Here is a 24,140-nt window from a genome sequence, read left to right on the forward strand (position 1 = left end):
CTCCTTGCGGGCATGTTTGGTTAAGCAATACCCACACACCCTTTGACACACCACCGTGCAGCAACTTTGTCATCATGCCATCAGCTTTCCTGTCTTCTTGCCAAGGTGACCCGGTTGATCAGTGGGTACCCTGACGGCGTAGCAAAGCATTGAGCCGCTTGCTGACTCTCTCGGCCCTGTCGAAATGCCCTTTGGCGAGCCTTAGTGCCCGCTGTCCGGGACCTGCTGGTTTTCACTAGGGAGGAGGGTGGTCCCGGGACTGGGTGTTCATCTTGTTCTTGAAGCCCCCAACTCCTGAACTCCAGCTAGACTTGGCCGTCAGGACTATCATCTCGCAACATACAGCGGCCCCTTCAATAAGATCAAAAAGAAAGCCTAAGAATGTGGGGGGAATGGGCTGAGGACAGAAACAGAAAAGAGAGGAGAATCCACCAAAATACTGTCCAATAGAGCCATCTTAATTGTGATACCTGAGGGAGACAAGACACCGACCATCACTGGCTAATCAGGACATGTCGGAACTGCGGTACGAGGCAACAGAAATCGCAGGCAATGTGGACAGGACAAAGCGCAGCTCCTTCCGTATGGATGAGAGTGACAAAGCCCCTCGGACACTTTGGAAACATGCATTGAAGACACCAACTCGCAGAACCAACTGAGGTCAAGCCTTGCCAAGTTTAGTATGTCCTCGTACAATCCAAATCAGCAGCAAAGACGCACTAGAACAGATGAACACTGTCTCACATATAACGACAACAAGACCATTGGATGGGAGGCTTGTACTCAACGTGATTTAACTGACTTCAGGAGGAAGAGGAGGGACCCGAACCCATGAGGCAGTAGTTAACCGTACACCAACAATGTACTAAACAAACAGACCCGTCGCGGTAAAACCAAACCATCAATAACCCAGACCGTCACCAAAACGCCCCATTTCCAAGTCTTCACCCTCGCCCACTCTTCCGTTCCGCCCAGTTGGATGTCAACAAAGGAAAACAAGCGGCCTGAAAATCCTCACGAGCGGGGGATGACAACGACAACGACGACGATGACGATGACAATGATGACCAGATAACACGAGTACTCCCATGCTGGCCGTATCCTCGACGCTGAAGCCGTAGCTATAAGCGGGTAATCTGCCCTGTATTGAAGGGATACCCAAACCCACACGCCCCCACCTCCTCAGGACTACGGCCCCAGACACCGCTGACAGACAACCCTCCACTAACATGGGTTCCAAACAAAGGAAATAATCCAACAAAATATGAACGAATGGCCCCAAGAACAATGCAATGGGTATCTTCATCTGACACAAGCATCGAGGGAGGGTGATCCTTTCCAAGACCACACCCACGGCGCTGCCCCCAGAACCCCAACCAAGTCAAAGAAAACGAGGGACAAACCTCACGCACTTCCCCTCTCCCCTTTCACCGGCTTCCGCCTCACCAAAAACGGACTCGGCATCTCGTCCCTTTCCGGGTCCCACACGGCGGGCGGCTCCGACAAGACCGTCCCGCGATTCGCCGCGGCCGCATGCTCCCTGAACGCACGAACGGGGCTAACGTTCGTGTTGAGGACGAGGTTGTGGCCGTGGTTGTGGTGCTCACCAGTGAAGACAGCGCTCATCGGCCTGCCGCCCGCCCGGGCCTGCTGCAGCTCGACGAGCGTCCGGCCGCGGATGTTGTTCTTGCCCGGGGCGGGTAGCTTGTTGAGGGCTGGCGGTTGTGCGGTGGTGGCGGCGGCGGATGATGCTTGCGATTGTTGTTGGAGGTCACTGCTGCCGTCTTTCTTGCCCATTGAGGGCTTGCGATTGAGGTTGAGGGGTGCCGAGAAACCGTCGCTGCCACCGCTGTTGGATTTGAGATTGGCGGCTGACGGGATCTTGCTCAGGCGGCGACTGGGGCTGTTGCTACGGTCCTGCAGCGCGCCGTTGCTACCGGTAGTTCTAACAGCAGTTTGCAGATTAGGAGTGGAGGAAGCGACGGGGATTGTCTTGCCCTGGAGCGCCTGCGATTGCTTAGATTGCAAGCGGTGGACTGGCATCGACTTCTGGGCATGTAGTTGCGGCCGTCCTTTGGGGTTAAAAGGGTTTTTGCTGGACTTGATCATTCGGGTTGGCGATGGAAGCTGGATGTCGTCTTCGAATTCCGAGTCGGAGTCTTGGGCGGGTTCCCACCGAGCATCTCGCCCCAGCTGATCGACAGCAAAGATGTTCCCTGGGTTAAGCAATGGAGGCTTAGTCCCAGCATTGCGGCGAGGAGAAAGCGATAGTGATGCGATAGTGATAGGTGACGGCGAGGCCATCTCGATGTCCATCGGCGTCCCCGCAGGGGCCATGGCGAACATTGTCTGGGCTCTGGCGAAGGGCGTGCGAGCTGTCTTTTTGAGAGGGTGCATCGACGCATCGGGCGAGTCCACAGAGAGCTCCGAAATGTCTGTCGCCGAGGAAAGCTCGCCGCCCTCGTTGCTCCCTATTGACGAGTGGGGATAGTCGGATTTGGATATGGAAGACGACAGATCTTGCCGCCCCTCTTCGTCTTTCCTAACCTGTAGCTCCATGTCCACGCGCAGTTGAACCTCGCTCTCAAACTTCCTCTGCAGCTGTTCAATCTCCAACGCGACAAGCCTGTCGATTTCAAGCCGAGCTTTGACCTCCCATTCCCTCCGGAGCGACGCGTCGATTTCCTGGCGCATGGTTGCCTTATCTTGGTCAAGTGCGCTCAGCTTCAGGTCGAGCTCCCGGATACGCCTGTTAAGCGACTCCTCCTTCGCTTTGAGGATCTTGCTAAACTCAACCACCTCCCTTTCCTTGCGCATCAGCCGGACGACGGGCATATTGAGCAGCATTGCGGTATCCGGTCTCCTGTCCGGGTTCACTCGCAGGCAATCCTTGATAACGCCGAAGAGCTCTGCCGAGTAGATGGCCGGCAGTGGTGCAATCTTCCCCTCCTTGATTCTCTGGACCAGCTGAAAGTGGGTTTTGGCGTTGAATGGCGGCTCCCGTGTGCAGAGCTCGTAGATGATACAGCCCAATGACCAGATGTCGGATTTTAGTGTGTACTTCTCGGCGGCACAGATTTCGGGCGACATGTAGAAAGGAGTTCCCACGTATGTAGAGGCAAAATCGTGCGACTGCATCACCTTGGAAAGGCCGAAGTCGCCCAGCTTCACGGAGTTGTCCTCGCCGAGGAACACTGCGACAGTTAGACACGTGTGGTAGCAGTTGGCCTGGGACAATTACCCACCATTTTCGGGTTTGAGGTCGCGGTGTAAAATGGTCATGCCCCCCGTCGGCGGCTTCGGCCTCGCTGTTGACCCCAGCCCCAGCACGGCCTTGCCTACCTCGGGAGGGTCGACGCCATAGTGACAACGGTAGAGCGCCGTCACGAGCTGGGAGAAGATACTCCAGACAAATGACTCCTCGGCATATTGGTTCTTTTCTGCCAAGTTCCGGATAACACGGCCCAGGTCTCCGTTTCCGCAGTATTCCATGTAGAGATGCAGATCTTGAGTAGCTTTGAGATGCTCGCGGTGGTAGTAGCCGACAATATTTGGATGGCGTAGGGTCGACAGAATTTGAAATTCAGCATGGAGCTGCTCGCGCTCCTTCTGGGACATTTTGAGGTAGCTGATCTCTTTCCGGCAGAGGATCATGCCGTCGGCCTTGCGACGGACTTTTCGGATGACGCCGAAGGAGCCATGGCCTGGAAGGGACGGTGTCAGCGCGCACCGAACGGCCCTGCTGAGTGCAGCAGATGTCAAACATGCAGATGCGTACCGATCTTTTCTAACACTTCGTACTTGTCGCTTTCCGACATGGTGGCAACGCTTGAAGTGCAGCTGGGGGGTGGGCGTCTCAATGCACGATGGCGAACTCCATAAGCAAACGCTGACGGGTTGGCAAGCAAATGTTAGTATCGCCTGAGTACGGGTGGTTGCTGAAAAGGTTGCAATTGGTGAAGGGGTAAGTCTCAGTTGGAGAAGGTCGTTGGTTGCACTGATCCTGTCCGGAGCCAGAATCCTGGAATCGAATGTCAACAAACCCGTCGCTGCCCAGGTAACCGTCCCAATTGGGCGTAGTGTGCCGCCAAAAGTCAGGGATCCTCAATTACCCAACACATAAACCGTTGCCGGGCGGCTTCGAAACAGCCGACTTTCTTCAGCACACCCCAGCCGAATGCCGCAATGTCTTGGGTACGCTGAGAAACGGCGTCCGACAAAAGAACCTCAGATCCCAGACACTCCGGCACACGGATGCGTTGTCGCGACAGGTTACTGACGGTGGAGTGCACACAACGTGACACCTAGATGAATGAGACGCTTGGCTGCGGGCAGCTTCATTGGGTGTGTATCACCAGAGTAGGAAAGGTTGACTGGGACCCGGACGTATTCTCGACCATCTATCGCATTCGAAATACCACGTCTTTCGCGCTCTCCGTCGCTTGTTTCAGCGCTTCGCCTGTCCCAGAATCCCGTACAATATCTTCGCGCACTTGCCGACCGGCGAAGCTGTTATGGCATCGACGCAGTGACTGGCACTGCTCGCGGAACCATGACGCCGTACAAGCCCAAAACGTCGCCGACGCTCCAGCTTCAGGTGTCGCGTTCACTTCCCCCAGCAATCGGGCATCCGGGTCTTCGAGTCCAACCACCGCATACTTCGCAGTCGTGCCCACGCGCTTCCGTAACACGGTGCTCCGTTCGACTGGGCGGGAGACAATAGGGCTGGCTGTCCAGGCGGTGCACCGTAAACATTCGTGGTTACAGTCAAGAGCAACTTGGACACCACAGGTTTTCGCCCAGCAGCTGTCGAGCGACCTTTCAGAGGGCCCCTACCGTACTGGTGGCCGCACCATATCGATCGGCAACGAAGCGAGAAGGTCCATACCGAAGGCGCCATTGTTAGACTACACCGCAGTGCTGGCAGCTAGCCGGTATTGGAGCCGTAGATCTTCGTAGTAGCGACCACCATGTCGTCGTCTCAGCAAGCAGCCCCGAACGCCAATGCAGTGCCAGACACGGAGCTCGGGTTAACAGAGGACCAGATCCAGTTGTTACAACATGGCCAGCAAGCAGTGGCGGCGGCGGCAGCGGGGTCGACCTCGTCACGCGCCGCAAGCAGGGCTTCATCCCAGGGGTTGCTACTGATGGACAGCTCGTCGTTGACCGCGCTCGGCCGCCACTTCGACCGGGTAATGCAGTCGATCCAGCAACGACTCGAGTACCTAATGGAGCAGTCGCAGATCGTCACCCTCAGCGTCTATGACCGCGCAGGCAACCTCATCGACAACGCCGACGCCGAGATTGCGCGGTACCATGAGATCATGGCGCAGATCGACGAACTCGAATTGGATTTTGACCGCATCGGCCAAATTCGCGAGATCGTGCGCGGCTTTCGCCAGAGAGCCGAAGAGCTGGAGCGTGAAGTGGAACGGTCCGGCGGTGGCGGCAGCTCATCGAGGCGCGAGCGGCCGGGGCAATCGTCCCGCCGCAGCCATGGGCATACGAGCGGCTCCGGGAAGCGACGGGCCTGACGGGACGCGCCAGAATAACGAACAAAAGAGATGACTCCGGCCCTGCGTGAGAGGTGGCGGATGGCTAGGCTATCCCTCGCAAAGGGAGGACGATACACAACCGGCGTGGCGGCCAGCTAAGCAGACGAGCAACCTGCATCTGAGTCGGCAAAACCCAGATTCCCCCACTGAAACTGGGCATGAACGAAATCTCGCGGCGGATAGGGATCGCCGCCGTTGCTCTCTTGGTTGCTCTAGAGCGGGAACCAACAGCACCGCTGGACCATCGGGTCAAACCTCATGATAGCCGGACGGCACAAGGCCACTCACACGACGAAACGATTTGAACGACATATTTAATAACAGGCGATTCAGACTCGGCACTGACGCTGACGTCTCAGAACAAGACAGGATGGGCCTCGCGGCCGGAACAAGACGGAAATTGGCCTCGCGGCCGGTCGACTTCTCTTTTTGTATCCTCCAGCCTCACCTGTGAAGGCCAGGTGGGAAGCCTGGCTTGGTCTTCATTATTTATTTACCCAGCTGGAAGGGGCTTTTGTATTTGTCTTTATTGGTTTTCTGCTTACACACGTCACGAGTTACGTTACGCTGTTACGAAGGGTTCGTCATGAGTGTCCCCCTTTTGCGTTCTTATACCCACAACTCCGGTTCAGCTCCGTTTTTCGATGTTGGGCGTTGGCTCGGCTGGTTTTGACTCTATCTTCGAGTTTCAGTCCTGACATTGCAGCGATGATGGCCCTGAGTCAAGTTGCGTTTTCAGTTTCATGAAAAAAGTACGGAGCTGGATGGCGGCTATCAGTTAGACACGAGTGTATTATAGATTTCTGATGAGTTTGAGTTCAGACCCAAGACGCTCCCGTCGGCTTCTCAATAAACCCTGATGAGGAGTAAGTGAATCATCATATCCAGTATCATCTCTTACAAGACCTCACCTCCTCGAACTCCTTGAAGCCCATGTTCCCATCCGCCGGTATCACACTCAAGGTCCCCGTTCCATTACAAAGTTATTCTGACCATAATCAAACCAATCTCTCTTTCCCCATTCTATTTCCCAACTTGTCCACCTCCTCGGACTGCTGCAATTCTTTATATCAAATTAGGTGTCGTCACCCATCAACATCCATTCCAACGCCATCCCCATCTCCATCCCAACCATCACGGACTACCATCACCCCGTTCCCCTCTCTCATCTGCCGCCGGAACCGCCCCGCGGCGCCGTCCCGCACGCGCTGCTCGGCGTCGAGCATCTCCTTGGCCTGCGCCGCCAGCTCCTTCATGTCGTGCCGCACCGTCTTGGTCAGCAGGGCGCTCCACCCGCTGTGCGGCTTGCACTTCTTCTTGGCGCACATTGTCGGGAAGTCCGGGTCGCTGGCGATATTACTGCTGCTGTTGGTGGTGTTCCCCGGCGGCTGTTGTTGTGATGGTTGTTCTTCCTCATCACGATTTGCGCCGTCGCTGGTGCCGTTATTGGATTTGGTAGCGTTGAGCGCACAGGGGTCTAATAAGCGGCCGGCTTTGAAGATGGATTCGCCGTGCGGAGTCTGGAGGAAGAGGGCAAACTGGTGGGTCGCGCCGACCGTGTCGAGGCGGTTGTCGTATCCGCACAGGTCCTTCGCGCTGCCCTTGCCTGCTGCGATGGCCTCCTCGCGCTGCTTGAGCGCCATCTCGACCAGCTGGAGCATCTTCTTGCACAGGACGATCTCCTCGCCGAGCTGGTAGCGCGCCGAGGCAGACTCGGTCAGGAAGGACTGTTCCTCGGGCGTGAGGGCAGAGGAGGAGCTGGGTAGGTCCCAGAAGTTTGGCGGCGTTTCGAAGGGCGGTCTGCCTAGGCGCCACGCGGCGGCGGCGTCGTCGTCCTGGGAGGAGCGTGGGCGGGGAGCGTCTAAGAGACCCATGAATTCTTCTTGGGTGAGGTAGTCGGTGGCGGAGGCGGCTTTGGATCGGGGCAGGGTCGCGATCAGCTGCTCCCACCATGTCTGACAATGCTCGGACGAGCAAAAGATGCTCGGCCGGGCCGAGTCGTAGACGCGGGCTGGGTTAGAGCAGCCGGTGAGGGAGCACATCTTCTTGTAGCGAGTCGTGTACCGGCCGCCGTCAGTGCAGTTTGGGCAGATGTACTTTTGCACCAGATTCTCGCCCGTGTGCTTGTCCATACCGATGCACTCGCCGTGGAACCAGTCCTCGCAGCGGTCGCACGCAATCATGAAGCGGTGGTCGTCGGGTCCCCGGCACAGGCAGTAGGGGCCGTTGTCCGACTCGCTCGAGTTGCCATCGCCATCGGCGACATCAGCGGCGTTGGGCTGCTTGGCCGGGGCATCCGTCTTGGCCTTTTTACTCCCTCCCCCCTTGGTTTTCTTGGAGCCGGTGCCAGGACGAGCGCGTTTCGTAGGGGCCTTTACAGCGGCAGCAGTGCCCCTTTTCTTTCTGGAGGGTGCCATCTTCGGTGCCGAGTTGTTGGTGTTGCCAGTGATACTTCCTTCGTCAGCCACGCCGTGGTCGATGCTGTCGCTGCTGGGGGCAGCTGCGCTTCTTTCTGAGTGAGGCATGTTGGGAGGAGGCCGACTGTGTCCCTCGGCTGTGGTTGGGGGAGGGACTTGCTGTGGCTGGCTGCGGTCCGGGGAAGTGGCAGCCAAGTCGGGATTCAGAGAGAAAAAAGAAGTCGAAAACTGGGAGGCCATCATCCATGCGAGAGCCGGGCCGGTACCCACTGTCCTGTGAATATCCGGGGGTGCATGGCCGATCTAGCTCACTAATCCAGGCATAAGAGTGTTTCCCTTTGGTCTGATGTTCCGACGCGTCAAAGCTCATGTGAAATTGGAGAATGAGTGAATGAAGCGGGTTTGAGGTGAGTACATGCATAAAGCCACAGACTCAGCTTGTAGGTAAACATCTTGCTTGGCATGCACTTAGCGAACGTCGGCCGATAAGCGCCAATCAGGCGATTTCGGTCGCGAGCTTCTAATCGAGCTTGAACTAAAGTCTCGCTCATACGAATACAATTTCAACACACGCACCGGCGCCTGTTGACGAAATGCCACCACCAGCGGCGACAGCCCGCACCGTTATCAAGGCGATGCCGAGGGCGGCGCCAGCAACGACACAATGTACCCGACTCCTGTCGACGGCTAGCACCCCTCCAGCCAAGCGACCGACGGCCCCGAGCCCTGCGAGACTCCAGTCCCAGCCCTACCAGCCATTGGTGCAGCGGAGGTTTAAGTACAACACTGTCGAGGAGGCAAAGAGTCGCTACAGATCAGGGGTATGCGTCACGCAATGGTTGGGTCCGTCTGACTACGGCTAATTTCTGTCCTGGCAGCCCTTTTCTTGGAAGGCTGGTCTCCTCTTTGTGCTCACCGGCGCCGGCCTCGTGTGGTATTTCGAGAACGAAAAGACCAGGATGCAGCGAAAGAGGATAGCGGAGTCGACTAAGGGCGTAGGCAGGCCCAAGGTGGGCGGGCCGTTTGAGCTCATGGACCAAAATGGGACCAAGGTGACGGAGCGGGACCTCAAGGGGCGGTACTCCCTGGTACGTGTTGCAGCAGGAGATTAGTATTTACACCCATGCATGTTCGGCTAACTCTCTCTCGTTCTAGGTTTACTTCGGCTTCACTCACTGCCCCGATATTTGCCCCGAGGAGCTGGACAAGATGGCAAGGATGTTCGACCTGGTCGAGGAGCAGCGCCCCGGTGCAATGACACCAGTCTTTGTGACGTGCGACCCTGCCCGCGACGGCCCCAAGGAGCTGAAGGAGTACCTCGTCGAATTCCACCCCAAGTTTGTCGGCCTGACGGGCACATATGACCAGATCAAGGCCATGTGCAAGGCTTACCGCGTCTACTTCAGCACGCCGACCGAGGTGAAGCCGGGGCAGGACTATCTGGTAGACCACAGCATCTACTTCTATCTAATGGATCCTGAGGGGGATTTTGTTGAGGCACTGGGCCGGCAGCACTCACCTGACCAAGGAGCCAAGATCATCCTGGACCACATGAAGGACTGGAGGGGAAAGTTGAAGACGAGCTGACATAAAAGATAGGCGAGCTGTATCACAAATGTACCATATCTCCGCTTGTTGTTGCTGTATAGGTGGCCATGGTGGACCTTCGCATCGCTCACGGACCTTGCCTTTATCCTGTTTGGCATCCAGGGGCCGAGACGCATGGAGTTCCGACCCCTCGGGTCGCTTATAGTGCTGGAAGTTAGCGAGGTACCTCCTTCTACCCTCGTATGGTGTGTATGGCGTGGCCTGATGCCAGCAAAGGGTTACGAAGCAAACCTATGCAATGGGATTAACGAGGCAGAACATCAGGTGAGGACACAGTGCTTCAAATCAGCCTTATTTCACCTTTCGTTTCCAATAACTCGCTTGTATTTGCAATTGCCCTATTGTTTTCTTCATACTTCAAGTTCTTTCCTCGCCCAGGCTCATGCCTCATAGCGGCACCAAGACAGGGGCGAGAAATCGGAACCAGGACGGGAGAGAGCGGGAGTCGCCGACGTCATGGCTGGGCACGGGCCAAGATCCTGGTGATGCGACCCCGACCCCTCTGATCTGTTCCCGCTGCCGTACCCACCAGACCAGCTTCACCGATACCTGCCATTTTGAGCAACTCAGGGAGTTGCTTCAAATTTTCTGCTGTCTTTAGCCTTTTTCACGTGCCATATTTTACTTCAACTCTCGAACATTCAGACGGCGAGCTTCTCTACCACTCCGCGCTCCAGCCAGCACGGCTTTCGGTTATTTAGCAAGGGAGGTCAAGTCCTTTATTCCTTTGTAGGGAACTCGATCACGCGGACTAGATACCGAAAGTTGGAATCGGGCACTGCGCTGCCCGCCTGACCTCTGTTGTTATCTTGCGCCTATCATTCTGTAGCAAACTCGATCTGCAAGAAAGAAGGCATCTGCCGTGCACATCCTGCTTGCGCCGCCACCATGTCTGCGCCCTCCCCGGGAACTTCAAGCCAACCGAGGCGCTCCGCCCTGAAATCCGACAGCGAGAGCGAGAGAATGTCGGGTTTCCCGTTCAATGCTACAGTCAAAGGTTGGTCGTTTTCTTTTCAACCCTGTTTCCCTATCACTGTCAAGGGAGGATCGCAGGAACATTGTCTCATTCATTCAGACTGCCGCTGTGGTATTCGAGACGCTGTCCATGTGTCGGTCACAACAGACGACCCGTCCGTCCCCTCCTGGCCTGTCCAACTCCCCTCTTAGTTCATCGCCAGAATCCGTATTGATCCGTGGCAGCTGTTCAGATTGCCGAGCCGGAGCCCTCGCCTTCTGATGACCCGCAGGTTAAGAAGCAATTCTCAGCTGGTGTCGCCAAGCGACTCAGCGGACGACCCCCTCTGTCCACCCCGCCTTTAAGGTCTCTGAGCCAAGTCAGCATGGAGAGCGGCCTCGACTCAACGCCTGCAGCGCTCTCGGGATCGATAGAAGATATTCTGAACCAACCGCCTCATCCCAATCACCGTCATAGGCTAGACCTGGCTACCGAACGCCTTCTGAGCCAGGTGGCGGACTGGTTGGAGCGGGAGAAGGTCAAGCGGCAGAACAAAAAATCTCGAAAGCTCACCGGACGGCGGAGATCACCGCCCAACCGCCATGTTAGTGTTCCGGCCCCGGTGCCAGGCAGAGCGCGGGCCGATTCCGTCGAATCTGACTCGAGCGAAGTGTCCCTGGAAAGGCTGCAGACGATTTTGGACAGCAGCATGGCCGCCATGGGTCTAAATTCTGTGTCACAGCTTGGCCCACGCCTTGGGCGGAAGCACCGAAAGAGGTCAAGCAGGAACCTCAGCCGGACCGCCTCGTCCGATACCGAGTGGTTCGATGGCGACGTCGTGGTTCCCAGCTGTGAGGTCGTCCTTGACAACTCAAAGACACTGGCCTACACGGGCGGCAAATCCGGCGCGGACGACTCTGCCTCCATCTCCAGCCGCAAGGAAGAGAAGGACAAGCAGAACTGGCTCTCATTCAAGAACGAAATCATCCGTCTGGCCCATACCTTGCGGCTCAAGGGCTGGAGGCGGGTGCCGCTCGACAGCGGCGAGAGTATCTCGGTCCAGCGCCTCAGTGGGGCCTTGACCAACGCTGTCTACGTGGTCACGCCACCTCCCGAGTCACTGTTACCCCGGGAGCCCGGCAAGAAACAGCCCACCAAGGTGTTACTGAGAATCTATGGGCCCCAAGTGGAGCATCTGATCGACAGAAAGAACGAGCTCGATGTGCTGAGGCGGCTCGCTAGGAAGAAGATCGGCCCTCGCCTCCTTGGCACCTTTCTCAATGGCAGGTTCGAGCAGTACCTGAACGCTACCCCGCTGACCCCGTCCAGCATGCGGGACCCAGACACGTCCAGGCAAATTGCCAAACGCATGCGTGAGCTACATGATGGGATCGAGCTGCTCAGTGAGGAGAGGGATCAGGGCCCTGGCGTGTGGAAGAATTGGGACAAGTGGCTCAGCCAGGTGGAGAAGACGGTGCTGTTCCTCGATAGGCGGGTTCTTTCGAAACCTCAGAGCCTTCCAGGCGGCGTGTGGAAAACTCGCGGCTTCGTTTGCGGCGTGCAGTGGCCCGTCTTCAAGAGCCTTGTAGAGAAATACCGCCGGCACCTGGAAGCCTACTACGGTGGCTCGAACAAGATCCGAGACAAGCTTGTCTTTGCACATAGCGATGTAAGCCCTTCCCCAATCTCCCTTCTCATCAACCGCTTCCCTAACTCCAGAGCTCTTCTCAAGACACAATACGGCAACATCCTCCGCGTCCGCCCGGACGACGAGAAATCCCCCCTCCTCCAGCCGGCCAACGAGCACAAACAGCTCGTCGTTATTGACTTTGAGTACGCCGCCGCCAACCCGCCTGGGCTGGAATTCGCAAACCACTTCTCCGAGTGGGCATACAACTACCACGACCCGGCCCGGCCCTACGCCTGCGACACGTCCCTCTACCCAACCCCGGACCAGCAGTACAGGTTCATCAAGGCGTATGTCGAGCACCGCCCGCAGTTCCCGTTCGGTGACCTGTCTTCCTCCTCCCCCGCCACGACCCCGGCCGCGACGCCGACCTCGACACCTCCCGCAGGGAAGAGGGATGGCGGGGCCCCAGGTAGTACCGGGCTGCACGCAACCCCGTCAACGAGCTCCATCGTCGAGTTTATGCTGGACGCCCGGGTGCCGCCGGGCGGGTGGAAGGAAGCGGAGCGCAAGCGGGAGGAGGAGGCGGAGCGCAAGATCGCGGCGCTGATGGAGGAGACGAGGCTGTGGCGGACGGCGAATAGCGCGCAGTGGGTTGCGTGGGGGATTGTGCAAGCTAAGGTTCCGGGGGTTGAGAAGGAAGTCGATCAGGTTGACGGTGGTGATGGTGCCGAGGGGAATGGAGCGGTGAACGGTGTCGAGGAGGCTGGAGAGACGGCGGAGAATGGGGAGGCTGAGCCGCTCGAGGAGGACTTTGATTACCTCACATATGCTCAGGACAGGGCCTACTTCTTCTTGGGCGATTGTGTGCTCATGGGACTGGTCAGAGCCGAGCAGCTTGGGGAGGCGGTCCGTGGGAGGCTTAAGCTGGTTGACTACTAGGTGGGCAGCAGATTCAGATGCTAGCTCTCTGCCTTGCCTAAGGAGTTGTTGAGTGGGTTGTTGGTGTGCTGTCGCGCCGAGGGCTGTTTCAGATAGGCCCGTGAGAGCTAATGATGCCATGGCGCAAATTCCCCGCATTTGTCATCGTACTACCTCGTGTTGGTGGAGTGGACAACAACAGGTGCTTCTTCAACCGCCGCAGAACCAGAATGAGACGGCGTCGCCTATGGGCCACCGTGAAGTACTTGTACATGAAAGTCTACGATTGGAACCTTCACAACAGTCTCCATGGATGTCCCAAGGAAGGAGGGCGGTATCTCGATTCTGGAAGCTCCGCCTTCTATGTACATGGAGCACTTTCATTGCGCCCTCGTAGTCTTGCTGTTTGCTATGAATTCCATCCATAAGGCAGTCACAGCGTGAAAGTCAAAGTCAAGAACCCCATGGTGGTCCCATCGGACTCGTGCGAGCTTCCCTGCGCAAGCCACTCAAGTGTACCTCAATGGAGAAATCTGTTAGGACGGGTAAGTTAGTCGAGAGAATGTTTTTTACATACATTATTTTGGCTACACTAACAGACTGACTAGAGCGGTACTCTGTCTTGCTCTGTGCGTTTTGGTTCAGCCCTGCAGGACTGGGTCCTGAATTGTGGGACTTCCAAAGTTTGGGGCTCTCGTGGGGTGGTGGTCCGAGTGCCTTCAAGTGGCTCCCCCTGGACTTGGTTGGCCCTTTGGAAGGCTCGGAGAGAGCTCCCTGGATCATCGTTGCCGTCACCGCTCTTCTAAGTCTAGTCACCTTCCTTTGCCCAACCACCCTCCCAAATCGATGGGCAGCAGGACGGATGACTTTGCAAATTCAATGCAACAAGGCAGGACAGTCACAGCACTTGGGCGAATCCCTTGCTTGTTAGTAATCACCAACCCTGAACAAAACCGTCGCCTGGCCTGGGCTCAGTTTCGGTGATGTGTGATGGGTGACCGTAAAGCGGTGGCTGGTTGCCCAACCACCAGAATCATTGCCCATCAGCCACTGCCCAACCTCTCCAAATTCGATGCTCAACATCTCATTCCTTGATATGCATTGTTTCCCCTGCATCATCATGCATCATCGGTTTGCGTCCTGAATTTTGTATGGGCAATTGGCCAAGTGGTTCCGGTTCCTGTTCCTGCGCTGGCCCGTCGCAACGAGGGAGGCCCCAGCATGACCTCTCACAACTCTCACAGTCTCGACCTTGATGACCATGTGGACCACTCGCAAGGGCCACATCTGCAACATCCTCCGAAACTGAGACTGCAAACGCAGACATCGCACCAAACTGCGGCACCCTACTCTCCATCTCCTCTGACTCCCACTGCTTCATCGGAACTTGACTTCGACAGTCAAGACGGTGTCTTTGGTCCGCCACCCGTAGCCCGGCCGCATGGTCGCCCGGTCGTTATCGAGGGCCCTTACTGCCGCGTTTCTGATATTCCCCCTTTGGCTCCCTACCAACAACCAGGCTGGGAGGTTTCGATGAGTGCCGCCATGGTCACCGACTTCCGCGACGAACTGGCCCGCCTCGACGGCGTAATCACCCCAGGCGTTGACAACACCCCGTTCATCCAGTACGCCATTGAGGCTCTCACCCGCGACCGGGACACGGGCTACTCAACCGCCGCCCCTTCTGGCAGCTCAGGGACCGTGCTTGGTCCCGGGCAGCATCGACACTCTTATCAACCCGGACCGAACCATCAACATTCTCGCAGACCGGTTTCTCTGCCGCCTCGCCCTGCGGTTGTTCATCCTCCTGCTCCTGCTGAGGCTGCTCGGCTCCAAGCACAGCAGCACCATTTCCCGCTCCCCTACATTCCCGGCCCTCGAGAGTCGGCCCACTCTCTCGCCGAGAGCTTACTCAAGAAGGGACCACGGCCTCCTCAACCACACGAGTGGATGCCCGTTGAAACCGAGGATCTTCTTACCAACGGTGCCGCCTTACCGCCGCTGACCTTCCGCCCATGGCCTCTGCGAGCACCAGCCCTGTTTGGCTTCATGGCAGTATGCGTCCTCATGATCGCCGCCTTGATCCTGAGCGCCGTCTACTCCCATCTCCATCAAGGGCTGCGAGAGTGGGAGACCATTTATGGCGGCCGCTACTTCCTCTTCCGCCTCCTACCCCAGCTCATGGCTGCTGGCATCCTCCTCTACGCCCAGTTTTTGGTCACAACCGTGTTCCGCATGCTGCCTTTTGTTCGGTTAGCGTCTAAAATACCTGCTGAGAGGGAAGGCGCCTTGTTTCAGGAGCTATATCCTTCGTTTCTGTGGCCGCGACTGGTTGGGCCGTGGAACGTCTGGGTCCCAGTTCTCGTCACATGGCTGATGAACTTCACGCTTTCCCTACAGAGCTCGCTGTTTACCGTCATTCTGGTGGATGGCATCTGGACATGGGCAACGGTCCAGGGTGTTGCCTGGACGCTTGTGGCGCTGTATCTCGCGCTGCTGATCTCCACCGTCCTGGTCTGGCGGTACTGGGCCACCCTCGAGACCACTGGGCTCATCTGGGACCCCAGGTCTCTCGCCGACATCGCCTCTCTGGTTTCAGAGACAAACACAGCCGAAGATTACCGGGGGACCCAGCTGGCACGCTCGCGAGACGGCATCCGATTCGCCCTACGCCGCCGCACGGCGGACAGACTGTGCTACTGGACTTGGAAAGACGGCCGGCACGGCTTTTGGCACACCCTCGGCAGCCCGATGGACGAGACCAACCTGATCCCCGTCCCCGACCTCACCGCCGGCCAGCGCATGCAGCGCCTTGACGAAAAGCACGACCAGGCCGCCCTCCCGGACACCGACCCTGCCCACCACGACATCGAATCCACACACCAGCGGAACCGCTACCTCCCCTTCCCCTTGCGCACTTCCCAGCTCCTTTGGCACACCCTCACAGGGACCATCCTCCTCCTCGCCATTTTCATCGCCACCTTTCTCCCCGCAACCCGCATCGCAGCGGGCTTCCCCCCGAAGCTGTCCTCCGCCCCGCAGCCGGGCGCTTTCTCCCCGGCCGACTTCCTCTACAGCTTCCTTCCCGCCCTGCTCGGGACTATTGCCTTCCTCTCCTTCCAGCCGCTCGACACCCACCTGCGCGTATTGCAGCCCTGGGCCGCGCTCTCCTCTGACCAAGTAAGGGGTGCCGATGCCGAGAGTTCCCTGCTCGCAGACTACGCCGCCTGCGGCCCCTGGGGCGAGTGCACGCTGCGGGCGCTGCGGAACGGGCATTGGCGCGTCGCCGTCGTCTCGCTTCTCTCGGGGCTCTTTGTGCTCATTCCTGTGCTGGCCGGGGCCAGTTTCATGGCGCTGACTGTCGCTCCGGCGGCGACGGATGATGGTGGTGGTGGGTCGTCGTCAGCCGATGGGTGGGAGGAGCAGGAGGTGCGCATGTTTGTAAACATGCCGGCGTATGGGATCTTGTTGGGACTGCTGGTGCTGTATGTGGTCGGCTTGGCGGTCCTGTTCCCCCGGCGCAAGGCATTCCGGATGCCACATGCTGTTACCTGCCTGGCTGAGGTGGTGGGGTATCTGGTGAACTCCGAGATCAGGGAGGAGCCGGCTTTTAAGCGGTGTGTGAGCCGGCAGGAGATGGCCGGGAAGTTGGGGTTCGGGAGCGGGTCGCCGGCCGGGATGCAGAGCTGGTGGGTGTTTGGGTTTGGGGAGACGGGTGGTATGGGTGGCGGCGAACTGGGGGTGAGGAGGGTGAAAAGGTTTACCGAGAAGAGGAGAGTGAGGAAGAGTCAGATTCGGAGGCCTCTTCTGTGAGTGTGAATGGGGGTTTCAGTATTAAGATGCGATGCATGATGTGATGATGTAATGATGAGTGAGACAGGCTGTGGAATTTGGTCATCTCATATTTTCTTCTCCCTATTCCTGTTTATGGTTCTTGGCAAGCATAGCGACGGCGAATTTGCGGTTCTGGTTTCCAGAGAGTTTGCACAGAGAGACGGAACGTATTCCCAATGGTACTCCTTACAGGCTAATTAATGTGTTCATTTTGTTAAGGGGAAAGCGAGTGTCCAAACGTTAAGGTTTATGAGGGAGACATAGAGTGGTTATGTATCTACATCGAAACCATGAGTTGCTCGAGATAACGCCCTGAATGTTTTTGGAGCGGGCTGGCATCTGATGATTGCACTCGAACAAGTATCAAGGTGATAAAAAAGTAAGACAACCAGGAGAATGAATAGGTCACTACGGAGTATCCCTTTCCTCTCATCATCGGCAAGCACACCAGCTACTCGCGGCTGAGATGGTGGTCAGACTTCAGCGCCAGACTCCCTCCAATCCTACTTGAGCTCGCCGATCTCTCCATCCCTACTTGCCTTGAAAACTGTACGAGCACAATACGTGATGTCCATCATCAGAGAGCAGGAGCCCGGAGACGGCCACCAAGTTCTTCGTAAGCCGGCAATTCTCGGTATTCGAGATAGAGAAGACGCGCGCATACAGGTACAAGTGATTACAGTCCCAGTTTGGCCAACCATACACCCCAGGCAACCAGCTCATTATACCATCCCGTAGTTAACACTGAAATGCCAAATAACACCCAAAAAAGACCGAGACCTTCCTTCCTAGGCTCAACCAAAACCATGAGAGCAAAACCTACCGTCCACCCGTATACCATAATCCGGCATCCCCTCATATGGATTTCATCCCGTCATGATTATGATTGATCCCCATTTCCCCGACCAGCGTCATGATAAGCCAACCTGCAGCGGAAAGAGAAAGCGTAAAGAGTACGGAAAAGAGAAACATAGGAAAGTCCCGTAGAAGGGGTTGAACAGAAGAGAGGAGGACGTTGCCGGAACTTCTTCCAACCCTGCGGTTCCCGCGCCTTGAAACAAAATAACCAGCCTAGACAGTCCAGGAAAGTGGAAAAAGAGCGAGATGAAGAGGACAGATGGAGGGGAAACAAAAGAAAAGAAGATGTAATGAGTGGCAAGCACTCAGAAACAGGCGTATTCAACCCTTCCTCATGAGTATCTTCCCCAACAGCATCTCCCCACTCTCCTTGGCGGCCCAAAACCTCCCGTGTCTCTCCGGGCCTTCCGCAGTCTGCTGATCCTGATGATTGCCCGCGACGTCCCTGGGCAAGTCCATACTGACAGCACACCTCGCCGCAGAAGCAGCTTCGACGGCTCCGCCACGCCGGTGTCTTGCAACGTTGATAGTGCGGTAGATGCCGCTCATGCTACTGCCGCAGTTTCTGTCCTCTAAAGACGAGGACGGGCCCTCGTCGCTCACGCTGCGCTTGTGATCCGGCAACAGCCCTTTCCCCTTCTTGTCGTGGTGGTAGTGGTGATGTACTAACCCGTGCATGAACCGACGGGCAAAGTTTTTGGAGTCACCGCTGCCTGGCCGGGAATCTAATTCCTCGTCCTCGTCGTCCGAGTCGGGTTCGAAGACGGAGACATGCGGTGGGGAAACAAGTGGAGGAGGCGGCTCCGTGGGCAGTGGCGGGAGAGGCCGGGCATAGAGATCTGCTCGGGTGAGCGGTTTGTCATGAGCGTCTGGCGCATGACCTTGCTGATGAGCCTTGGCGTGGCTGGCAAGTGATGGCGTGGATCGAGTTGCATTCTTGGATAATGGAAATTCGCGCTGTGAGGGAGAGGATGTTCTGAGTCTTACGGGGTACCTCGGAGCATCAGAAGACCTGGGTGCCTCGAAAGAGGACGATGTGCCGCCAGGAGAATCTGGAGGAGTTGGTCCAGGACTGCGGAGAAGCAGCGGTATTGAGTTGGACGAGCTTGCTGCGATGGAGCCGCCATGTGCAGAACGAGGCGTGGCAGTTTGCGGCGAGCCTGGCCCGAATGATGAGATTGCGTTGCCTTTCCCGTCTGCAATGGCGCTGCGTGAATTGGGTGTTGGCGGGAAATCAAGAGAATGCGGCGAAGGTTCCAGCCTCGACTGCCGTGGGACCGAAGGGATCTGTGAACGCACGGGAGGCCGCCTCTGAGCAGGGCAAGGTGGAGGAAACAAGGAGTAGGATACTTTTGGCGGAGGCTGTGGGACATGGGCCTCTTTATCCGAGAAAGACCCAACCGCTGCAGGCCGAATTACCGGGCTGCTTTGACTTCCCCAGCTCGACGGGTCACTCATGCGTGGGTTCTCCTGGGTTATTGCAGGTTTTGAAGATTGAGTTCCAGGGGGGGGCTTGATAAGTGCCGGATAGTCTGGTTTCCTCGCCTCATGCTCCCTTGCGTGCCGCGAGTCCCAGAAGTCCGGTCCTGTGGCAAGATACTGGGAGTCATCATCTGCCGACATATCCGATCCGTGATCTTCCACCATCGGTGGAGGTGAGGACTCAGGTCCGCGGGAGTCCCGAGCATCTGACGGGATTCGGTGGTATAGGTGAACGAAATCGGTACGAGGATATGAGAAGTTGGCAATATGCTGAATTGGGAGTTGTTGCGTGCGGTTCTCGGGCAGCTCTGCGTGGTTGTCCATTCTGGACCGTTTCATCAACCACATGGTGGGTGATGCGTATAGAGAGGTGCTGAGGACGAGCGAAGTGGCGGTATAATAGAGCTAAAAGTGGTAAATGAAATCAAACAGAAGAACAGAATGGAAAGTGAGCTGGTGAGCTTGTAAACAGTCAACGTGGTTGTGGAGCCGGGGGAGTGGGCTAAGGTAATAATACATGCGGCATGCATCGAACACACTGCGTGGGGCGATCCCGTCGGCTTTGGTCCGAACGCCACGGGCGATCGACGATCGGAGGGGGAAGGGCATAAACAAATGCCGGGGATGGGGAAGACCTTCGAGGAACGCCTTGGTAGGAGAAATGCCAATGCCAGTCGGCGCAAGGGGTGCCGACACAGCCCTCCCATAGACGAACTCAGGAAGGGGCTTGAAGCACCCACCCATTAACAAATCCCCGCAACTCCCATCAGCAATGGTTTGGTAATAATGCAGGGCTTGGACCGTAAAGAAGCGCGCAGTAAGAGGTACGTGTACATCACATCGGGCGGTGTCCTGCGCTCGGACCGGGCCTTTGCGGGTAAGCCACCGGAGGACGATGGTATGACGTATCGCAGTCCCGAGAAGCTCGGGCTGCCGCAAAAGCAATGGCCAAGCAGGATGAGGCCAGAGAGCCACCCACGAGGCTGAAATGCTTGTGGGTGGATGGGGAGCCAGGAAACCATGGGAATAGCCGGATCATTCGTTTGGGTCGGGTTGATTTTTCGAGGAACGTCTGGTGTGTTGAGTTGTCAGGACATAGGTTCCCGCTTGTACTGTGAAGGCCCATTCCAGCATTCCTGCCCGATTCGCTGTGTTCCTTAATAATAAACAGCTGGACAGGAGGGCATAGAATGCCTCGCTCTTCCTAGCAAGGGCCCTTATGACTCTGGATTTTTTGCCAGCAAGGAGTGCGACACACTAAACCATATTAGGAAGATAGGGTAGTGAACTCACCCATCACTGCTTGTGGCTGTGGTTCTTCGTTTGAAGAACGGTGGAGGAAGCCGTAACCTTCTGCCATATCTATACCACTAACAGGCTGAGACGTTATGCTCCCCCACGTCCAGGGAGGTTGGTCTGCGATGTGTTGCTTGTCGAAGTAGCAAGGGGTGCTCTTGGGGTGTCGCGCCCTCTCCTCCGCGCTTGTCGATCTCCCAGTGCTCAGGATAAGTTCGAACTTATAAACCAATTGGTACCATCCGGCATGGTAATGTGTGGTTTTCTGATAGGACAGCAGGTGGGTGATTGGAGAGAGACGGGATCGATCCATCACAGGGATATCATACAAAACCCGTTGTGCTCTTCCCTGACCGCAATGCCAGAGGACTGTGGCGGATTAGCACACTGGGATACTCAGAAGAAACGCAGAAGAGGCTGGGGAAAAGTTGCTGCTGTTCGTCTCAACAATCTCGAACTTCCTTTTGTTGGTGGAGGGAAGCGGGTGCCCGCAAAACGAAGCTCTCCCGGCTTGGTGCTCGAAGCTCGGAGCATGATAGGAACATGGGCTACTAATAACCGGGTCTCGGGCGGAGCTGTCTGGCACCCCACATAAGCTATCCCGCTTGTTCCTCACTCTGCATCCAATATCGATCCCATTTCGGATAGCCATCACACTGTGCCCTTCCAAATCAAGCAGCCAGCTCTGGATATACCTTCCATTCTGGTCTCGGCATGAGACTTCAGCCATCGCTTATACTGTAACTACCCCGCTACGCCGCAGGTTTTCTACCCGAGAGCCGTGATCACAGCCGCAAGTCGCACCCCAGCCAACCTTGGAACTGGAAGCACAAGCAATGAGCACTCAGCAGACGGAGAGGAGCAATCAACACCGTACAACCACCTCATCACACACATCTCTATCTGGACCCATAATCTCGGAAACGCCGCTGTGTCGGCTACAGCATCTCGAGTCCCACGCTATCTCTGCAACGCCTCTGATGTGTAGGACGATGCGCGCTGCCAGATGGGGTAAAGAGATGCCGCCGCAACGCAGAACACTGACCACGGACCAGAACAGAGCCCACTCCCAATCGCCCGCAAAGCGCGGTACGCAATTCCAGGGAATCGGTCGTCTTGCCGGAATTATGCTTCGCGTTACGCGGTTCGTCGCCGGTTTAAGCTGCCCAAATCATTATTGCTTCCGCAGAACCCACGACAAAGGAACCCCGTCCCATCGGGATTCGACCTTCCACTGGTTTGATCTGGTGTCACTGTCAGCCCTGAGCTTGGAACTCGACCTGGGCGCCTTGCTTCTGTTGGGCTCATGTCCTGGCGACGACTCGACCTGCTCAAGTCTAGACACGGCTTCACCCGCCGTATCACAGTTTCATTGTCGTGCCGGCCCCGCCTGTCGGTTCCCGCGTCCCCAGAGGGTCCCAATCAGATCCTGTTAGCGGATGTCCGTGAGATTTAGGCTTGGCCCGCCGCCGGCAGCTCACATCAGTGGTGAAACGTAGAGAGCTGGGCCGGCGCGCCCGCTGCAGCCACAATGACTTCGCTCGGAGCGCCGACTAGCCATCGGCATTTCCTCGCCGCGCCCCCGCCCGCCGTCTGGTGCTAGGAGATGTGACTCAACCTCAATGTCCGGATACAGGCGGGGCCGCTTGATTCTCACAGATCCAGAACACGGTAGAAATCAGAGATGGTGTCCCAGTGGCCAGGGCACTGGATTCGCGGCGGTCCCAATGACCAGGTTTACCTCCATTGTGTTCCAATGTGTAGCTAAGCGTGTTCTGCCTGTCTTGGGTCGTGAGTACCACCAGCCCAAGGGTGACGTGTGTACAAGCGCACCATGCTGGTCAACGTCACATTGCGTAAGGTGATTACTGTCTGGTAGCCACGAGAGAGAAGAGCAAAAGAAGAGCAAGGGAAGAGAACAAACATGTCCGGCCAGGCCAGGAGAGGACTGTGGAAGACACAGGGCATGTAACCCCAACAGAGCCTCCGGTTCCACGGGTGCAGGGGATGTCAAAGTTGCGAGCGCCCCGATATCTTTGCGGGTTTGTGTGACTGATGGCTCATGTTACCTAAGGTAGTAATAAGGGACAGTCACTGCAATCAATGATGGATTTGGGGGTTAGACGTGTGGACCCAACAGCGGAATCGACCCCACAATGGAATTTTGGCACCACCATCACCACCATAATAAAGACATCTAGCTGATCCAATTTGCAAGCAATCTACCCACAAATCTGATGGTTCTACTCCTCTTCGGCCCGGCGAATAGTCTCTAAACTACACACAATTATCGCCTCGGCCTCCTCGACTGCGTGGCTGTTCTGTCGCGTCTTCCTCCTTTTCTTCATCGGGGACTTCATCGAATCCTCCTTTGCCTGAATAATATCCTCGATCCTCGCAAATTTATCATTGGCATTCTCTTTTACCTTCTTACGGCCCTGTGGCTCGTAAGCCTCCAATTCCTTCGTCAAGTGGTCAACCTGGGCTTTTAAAGATGCAATCTCAGCGTTCTTAGCATCTAGGGCCTTGCCTGCCTTGGCCAACAGAGTCCTTGTCAGCCGTCCACCAGCTTCCATGCCTTCCCTTACACCCTGCTGGTGCATACGGATGTCCTGGCTCTTCTGAGGTGTCCAGAACTCAGTCGTAGGCTTAGGGGGTGGTGTTTCCGGCCGTGCAGGAAGAGCCTGACTTTCCAGGACTGCCTCGCAATCTTCCAGCACTTTGGATGGATCCAGCGGCCAAATACCGGTGTTCCTAAACCCAGAGATAATATTCCTAGCAGACATTCCAAGCCTAGATGCATCCCTATAGCAATAGAGGAACCGTCGCTTGTTCACGGCAGCCGATGCTGTGAAGCTTGCCAGGGCCTTGGTAACTTGCCGTAAGTAGTTTTTCAGAGCTGAGAAAACACTGCGGTCGAGAGGCTGAGTTTTGTGGGAGGTTGTCAGAGTGCAGTGTGGGGCAGCTGCGCTGTGACCCACATATAACCCACAGGATTGCAAAGTCGGAGCGACTTGCGATTCGACACCCTTTTTCAGGGAGATACGACATAGCTGAGTGGGTTGGTTGTGCGCGTATCCTCACAGAGGTGTGAGCAGGCAGATAGACCAACTGAACCTTGTTTAGCCGAGCTGTAGCCATGAAGTCGCCGGTTGTATGACTGGAATGCTCGTCGAGGACCAGTAGCCTCCACTCGTCACCTTGAGGCTTGGTTTGTGGCAGATACACCTCTTTTAGCCACTTCATGTCACGGCGATTGCGCCGTGCCTGCCAGGACCCATGGGTGGAACCCGGCATGTGGAAAGCATGGGCCCTTGTGGGTTGAAGATTCTGCACCTCGCTGCCGCGAGATCTGTTCGTAGCTCCTCGAGCTACGTCTTGACAATCAAGCCTGCCCGTACCTGACGGAATAGAGCCCAGATTGTAGCTTAGCACGAATACAACTGCCATTGGACTATCAGCCTGTCCCGCCCGTGACACTTCAAGGCAATCTGGCTATTGCTCCAGCCAGTGAGACTGTAGTCAAACTTCCAATCTGGGAAGTCTGCCTCTAGTTCAGCTTTAGCAGGAAACCATTGGCCCTGAAG

General features: G+C 56.6%; 10 protein-coding genes across 10 annotated transcripts; 6 read left to right on the plus strand and 4 right to left on the minus strand.

Annotated features, from left to right (window-relative positions):
- Positions 1-1,404: 1,404 nt before the first annotated feature.
- N657DRAFT_570766 (kinase-like protein) lies at positions 1,405-3,818 on the minus strand (the record flags this gene model as incomplete). Its single annotated transcript, XM_062788763.1, has 3 exons — positions 1,405-3,194; positions 3,246-3,704; positions 3,779-3,818. 3 exons carry the CDS (start codon positions 3,816-3,818, stop codon positions 1,405-1,407), a joined length of 2,289 nt encoding a protein of 762 aa, XP_062649114.1.
- Positions 3,819-4,073: 255 nt separating this feature from the next.
- N657DRAFT_365138 (uncharacterized protein) lies at positions 4,074-5,111 on the plus strand. The gene has a single exon (XM_062787002.1). The coding sequence runs from the start codon at positions 4,309-4,311 to the stop codon at positions 4,957-4,959; it is 651 nt and encodes a 216-aa protein (XP_062649115.1). The 5' UTR covers positions 4,074-4,308; the 3' UTR covers positions 4,960-5,111.
- A 36-nt stretch (positions 5,112-5,147) lies between these two features.
- N657DRAFT_655370 (uncharacterized protein) lies at positions 5,148-5,873 on the plus strand (the record flags this gene model as incomplete). Its single annotated transcript, XM_062794597.1, has 2 exons — positions 5,148-5,442; positions 5,821-5,873. 2 exons carry the CDS (start codon positions 5,148-5,150, stop codon positions 5,871-5,873), a joined length of 348 nt encoding a protein of 115 aa, XP_062649116.1.
- A 448-nt stretch (positions 5,874-6,321) lies between these two features.
- On the minus strand, positions 6,322-8,361 carry N657DRAFT_644211 (uncharacterized protein). Its single transcript, XM_062792713.1, has one exon. The coding sequence runs from the start codon at positions 8,213-8,215 to the stop codon at positions 6,641-6,643; it is 1,575 nt and encodes a 524-aa protein (XP_062649117.1). The 5' UTR covers positions 8,216-8,361; the 3' UTR covers positions 6,322-6,640.
- Positions 8,362-8,557: 196 nt separating this feature from the next.
- N657DRAFT_616803 (SCO1 protein) lies at positions 8,558-9,871 on the plus strand. Its single transcript, XM_062790499.1, has 3 exons — positions 8,558-8,793; positions 8,851-9,060; positions 9,128-9,871. Exons 1-3 carry the CDS (start codon positions 8,566-8,568, stop codon positions 9,557-9,559), a joined length of 870 nt encoding a protein of 289 aa, XP_062649118.1. The 5' UTR covers positions 8,558-8,565; the 3' UTR covers positions 9,560-9,871.
- A 335-nt stretch (positions 9,872-10,206) lies between these two features.
- Positions 10,207-13,310, plus strand: N657DRAFT_644214 (kinase-like protein). The gene is made up of 3 exons (XM_062792714.1): positions 10,207-10,577; positions 10,781-12,204; positions 12,268-13,310. The coding sequence occupies exons 1-3, from the start codon at positions 10,469-10,471 to the stop codon at positions 13,102-13,104; spliced, it is 2,370 nt and encodes a 789-aa protein (XP_062649119.1). The 5' UTR covers positions 10,207-10,468; the 3' UTR covers positions 13,105-13,310.
- A 994-nt stretch (positions 13,311-14,304) lies between these two features.
- Positions 14,305-16,896, plus strand: N657DRAFT_655375 (uncharacterized protein; the record flags this gene model as incomplete). Its single annotated transcript, XM_062794598.1, has 1 exon — positions 14,305-16,896. One exon carries the CDS (start codon positions 14,305-14,307, stop codon positions 16,894-16,896), a length of 2,592 nt encoding a protein of 863 aa, XP_062649120.1.
- Positions 16,897-17,857: 961 nt separating this feature from the next.
- On the minus strand, positions 17,858-19,830 carry N657DRAFT_365245 (uncharacterized protein). Its single transcript, XM_062787003.1, has 2 exons — positions 19,775-19,830; positions 17,858-19,718 (listed from the first exon to the last, which is right to left on the minus strand). Exon 2 carries the CDS (start codon positions 19,603-19,605, stop codon positions 18,097-18,099), a length of 1,509 nt encoding a protein of 502 aa, XP_062649121.1. The 5' UTR covers positions 19,606-19,718; positions 19,775-19,830; the 3' UTR covers positions 17,858-18,096.
- A 1,502-nt stretch (positions 19,831-21,332) lies between these two features.
- N657DRAFT_365340 (uncharacterized protein) lies at positions 21,333-22,110 on the plus strand. The gene has a single exon (XM_062787004.1). The coding sequence runs from the start codon at positions 21,390-21,392 to the stop codon at positions 21,987-21,989; it is 600 nt and encodes a 199-aa protein (XP_062649122.1). The 5' UTR covers positions 21,333-21,389; the 3' UTR covers positions 21,990-22,110.
- A 1,156-nt stretch (positions 22,111-23,266) lies between these two features.
- N657DRAFT_644219 (uncharacterized protein) lies at positions 23,267-24,140 on the minus strand. Its single transcript, XM_062792715.1, has one exon. The coding sequence runs from the start codon at positions 23,797-23,799 to the stop codon at positions 23,359-23,361; it is 441 nt and encodes a 146-aa protein (XP_062649123.1). The 5' UTR covers positions 23,800-24,140; the 3' UTR covers positions 23,267-23,358.

The sequence above is a fragment of the Parathielavia appendiculata genome (genome assembly GCF_033297405.1).
Source record: "Parathielavia appendiculata strain CBS 731.68 unplaced genomic scaffold N657scaffold_4, whole genome shotgun sequence".
Lineage (NCBI taxonomy): Eukaryota > Fungi > Ascomycota > Sordariomycetes > Sordariales > Chaetomiaceae > Parathielavia > Parathielavia appendiculata.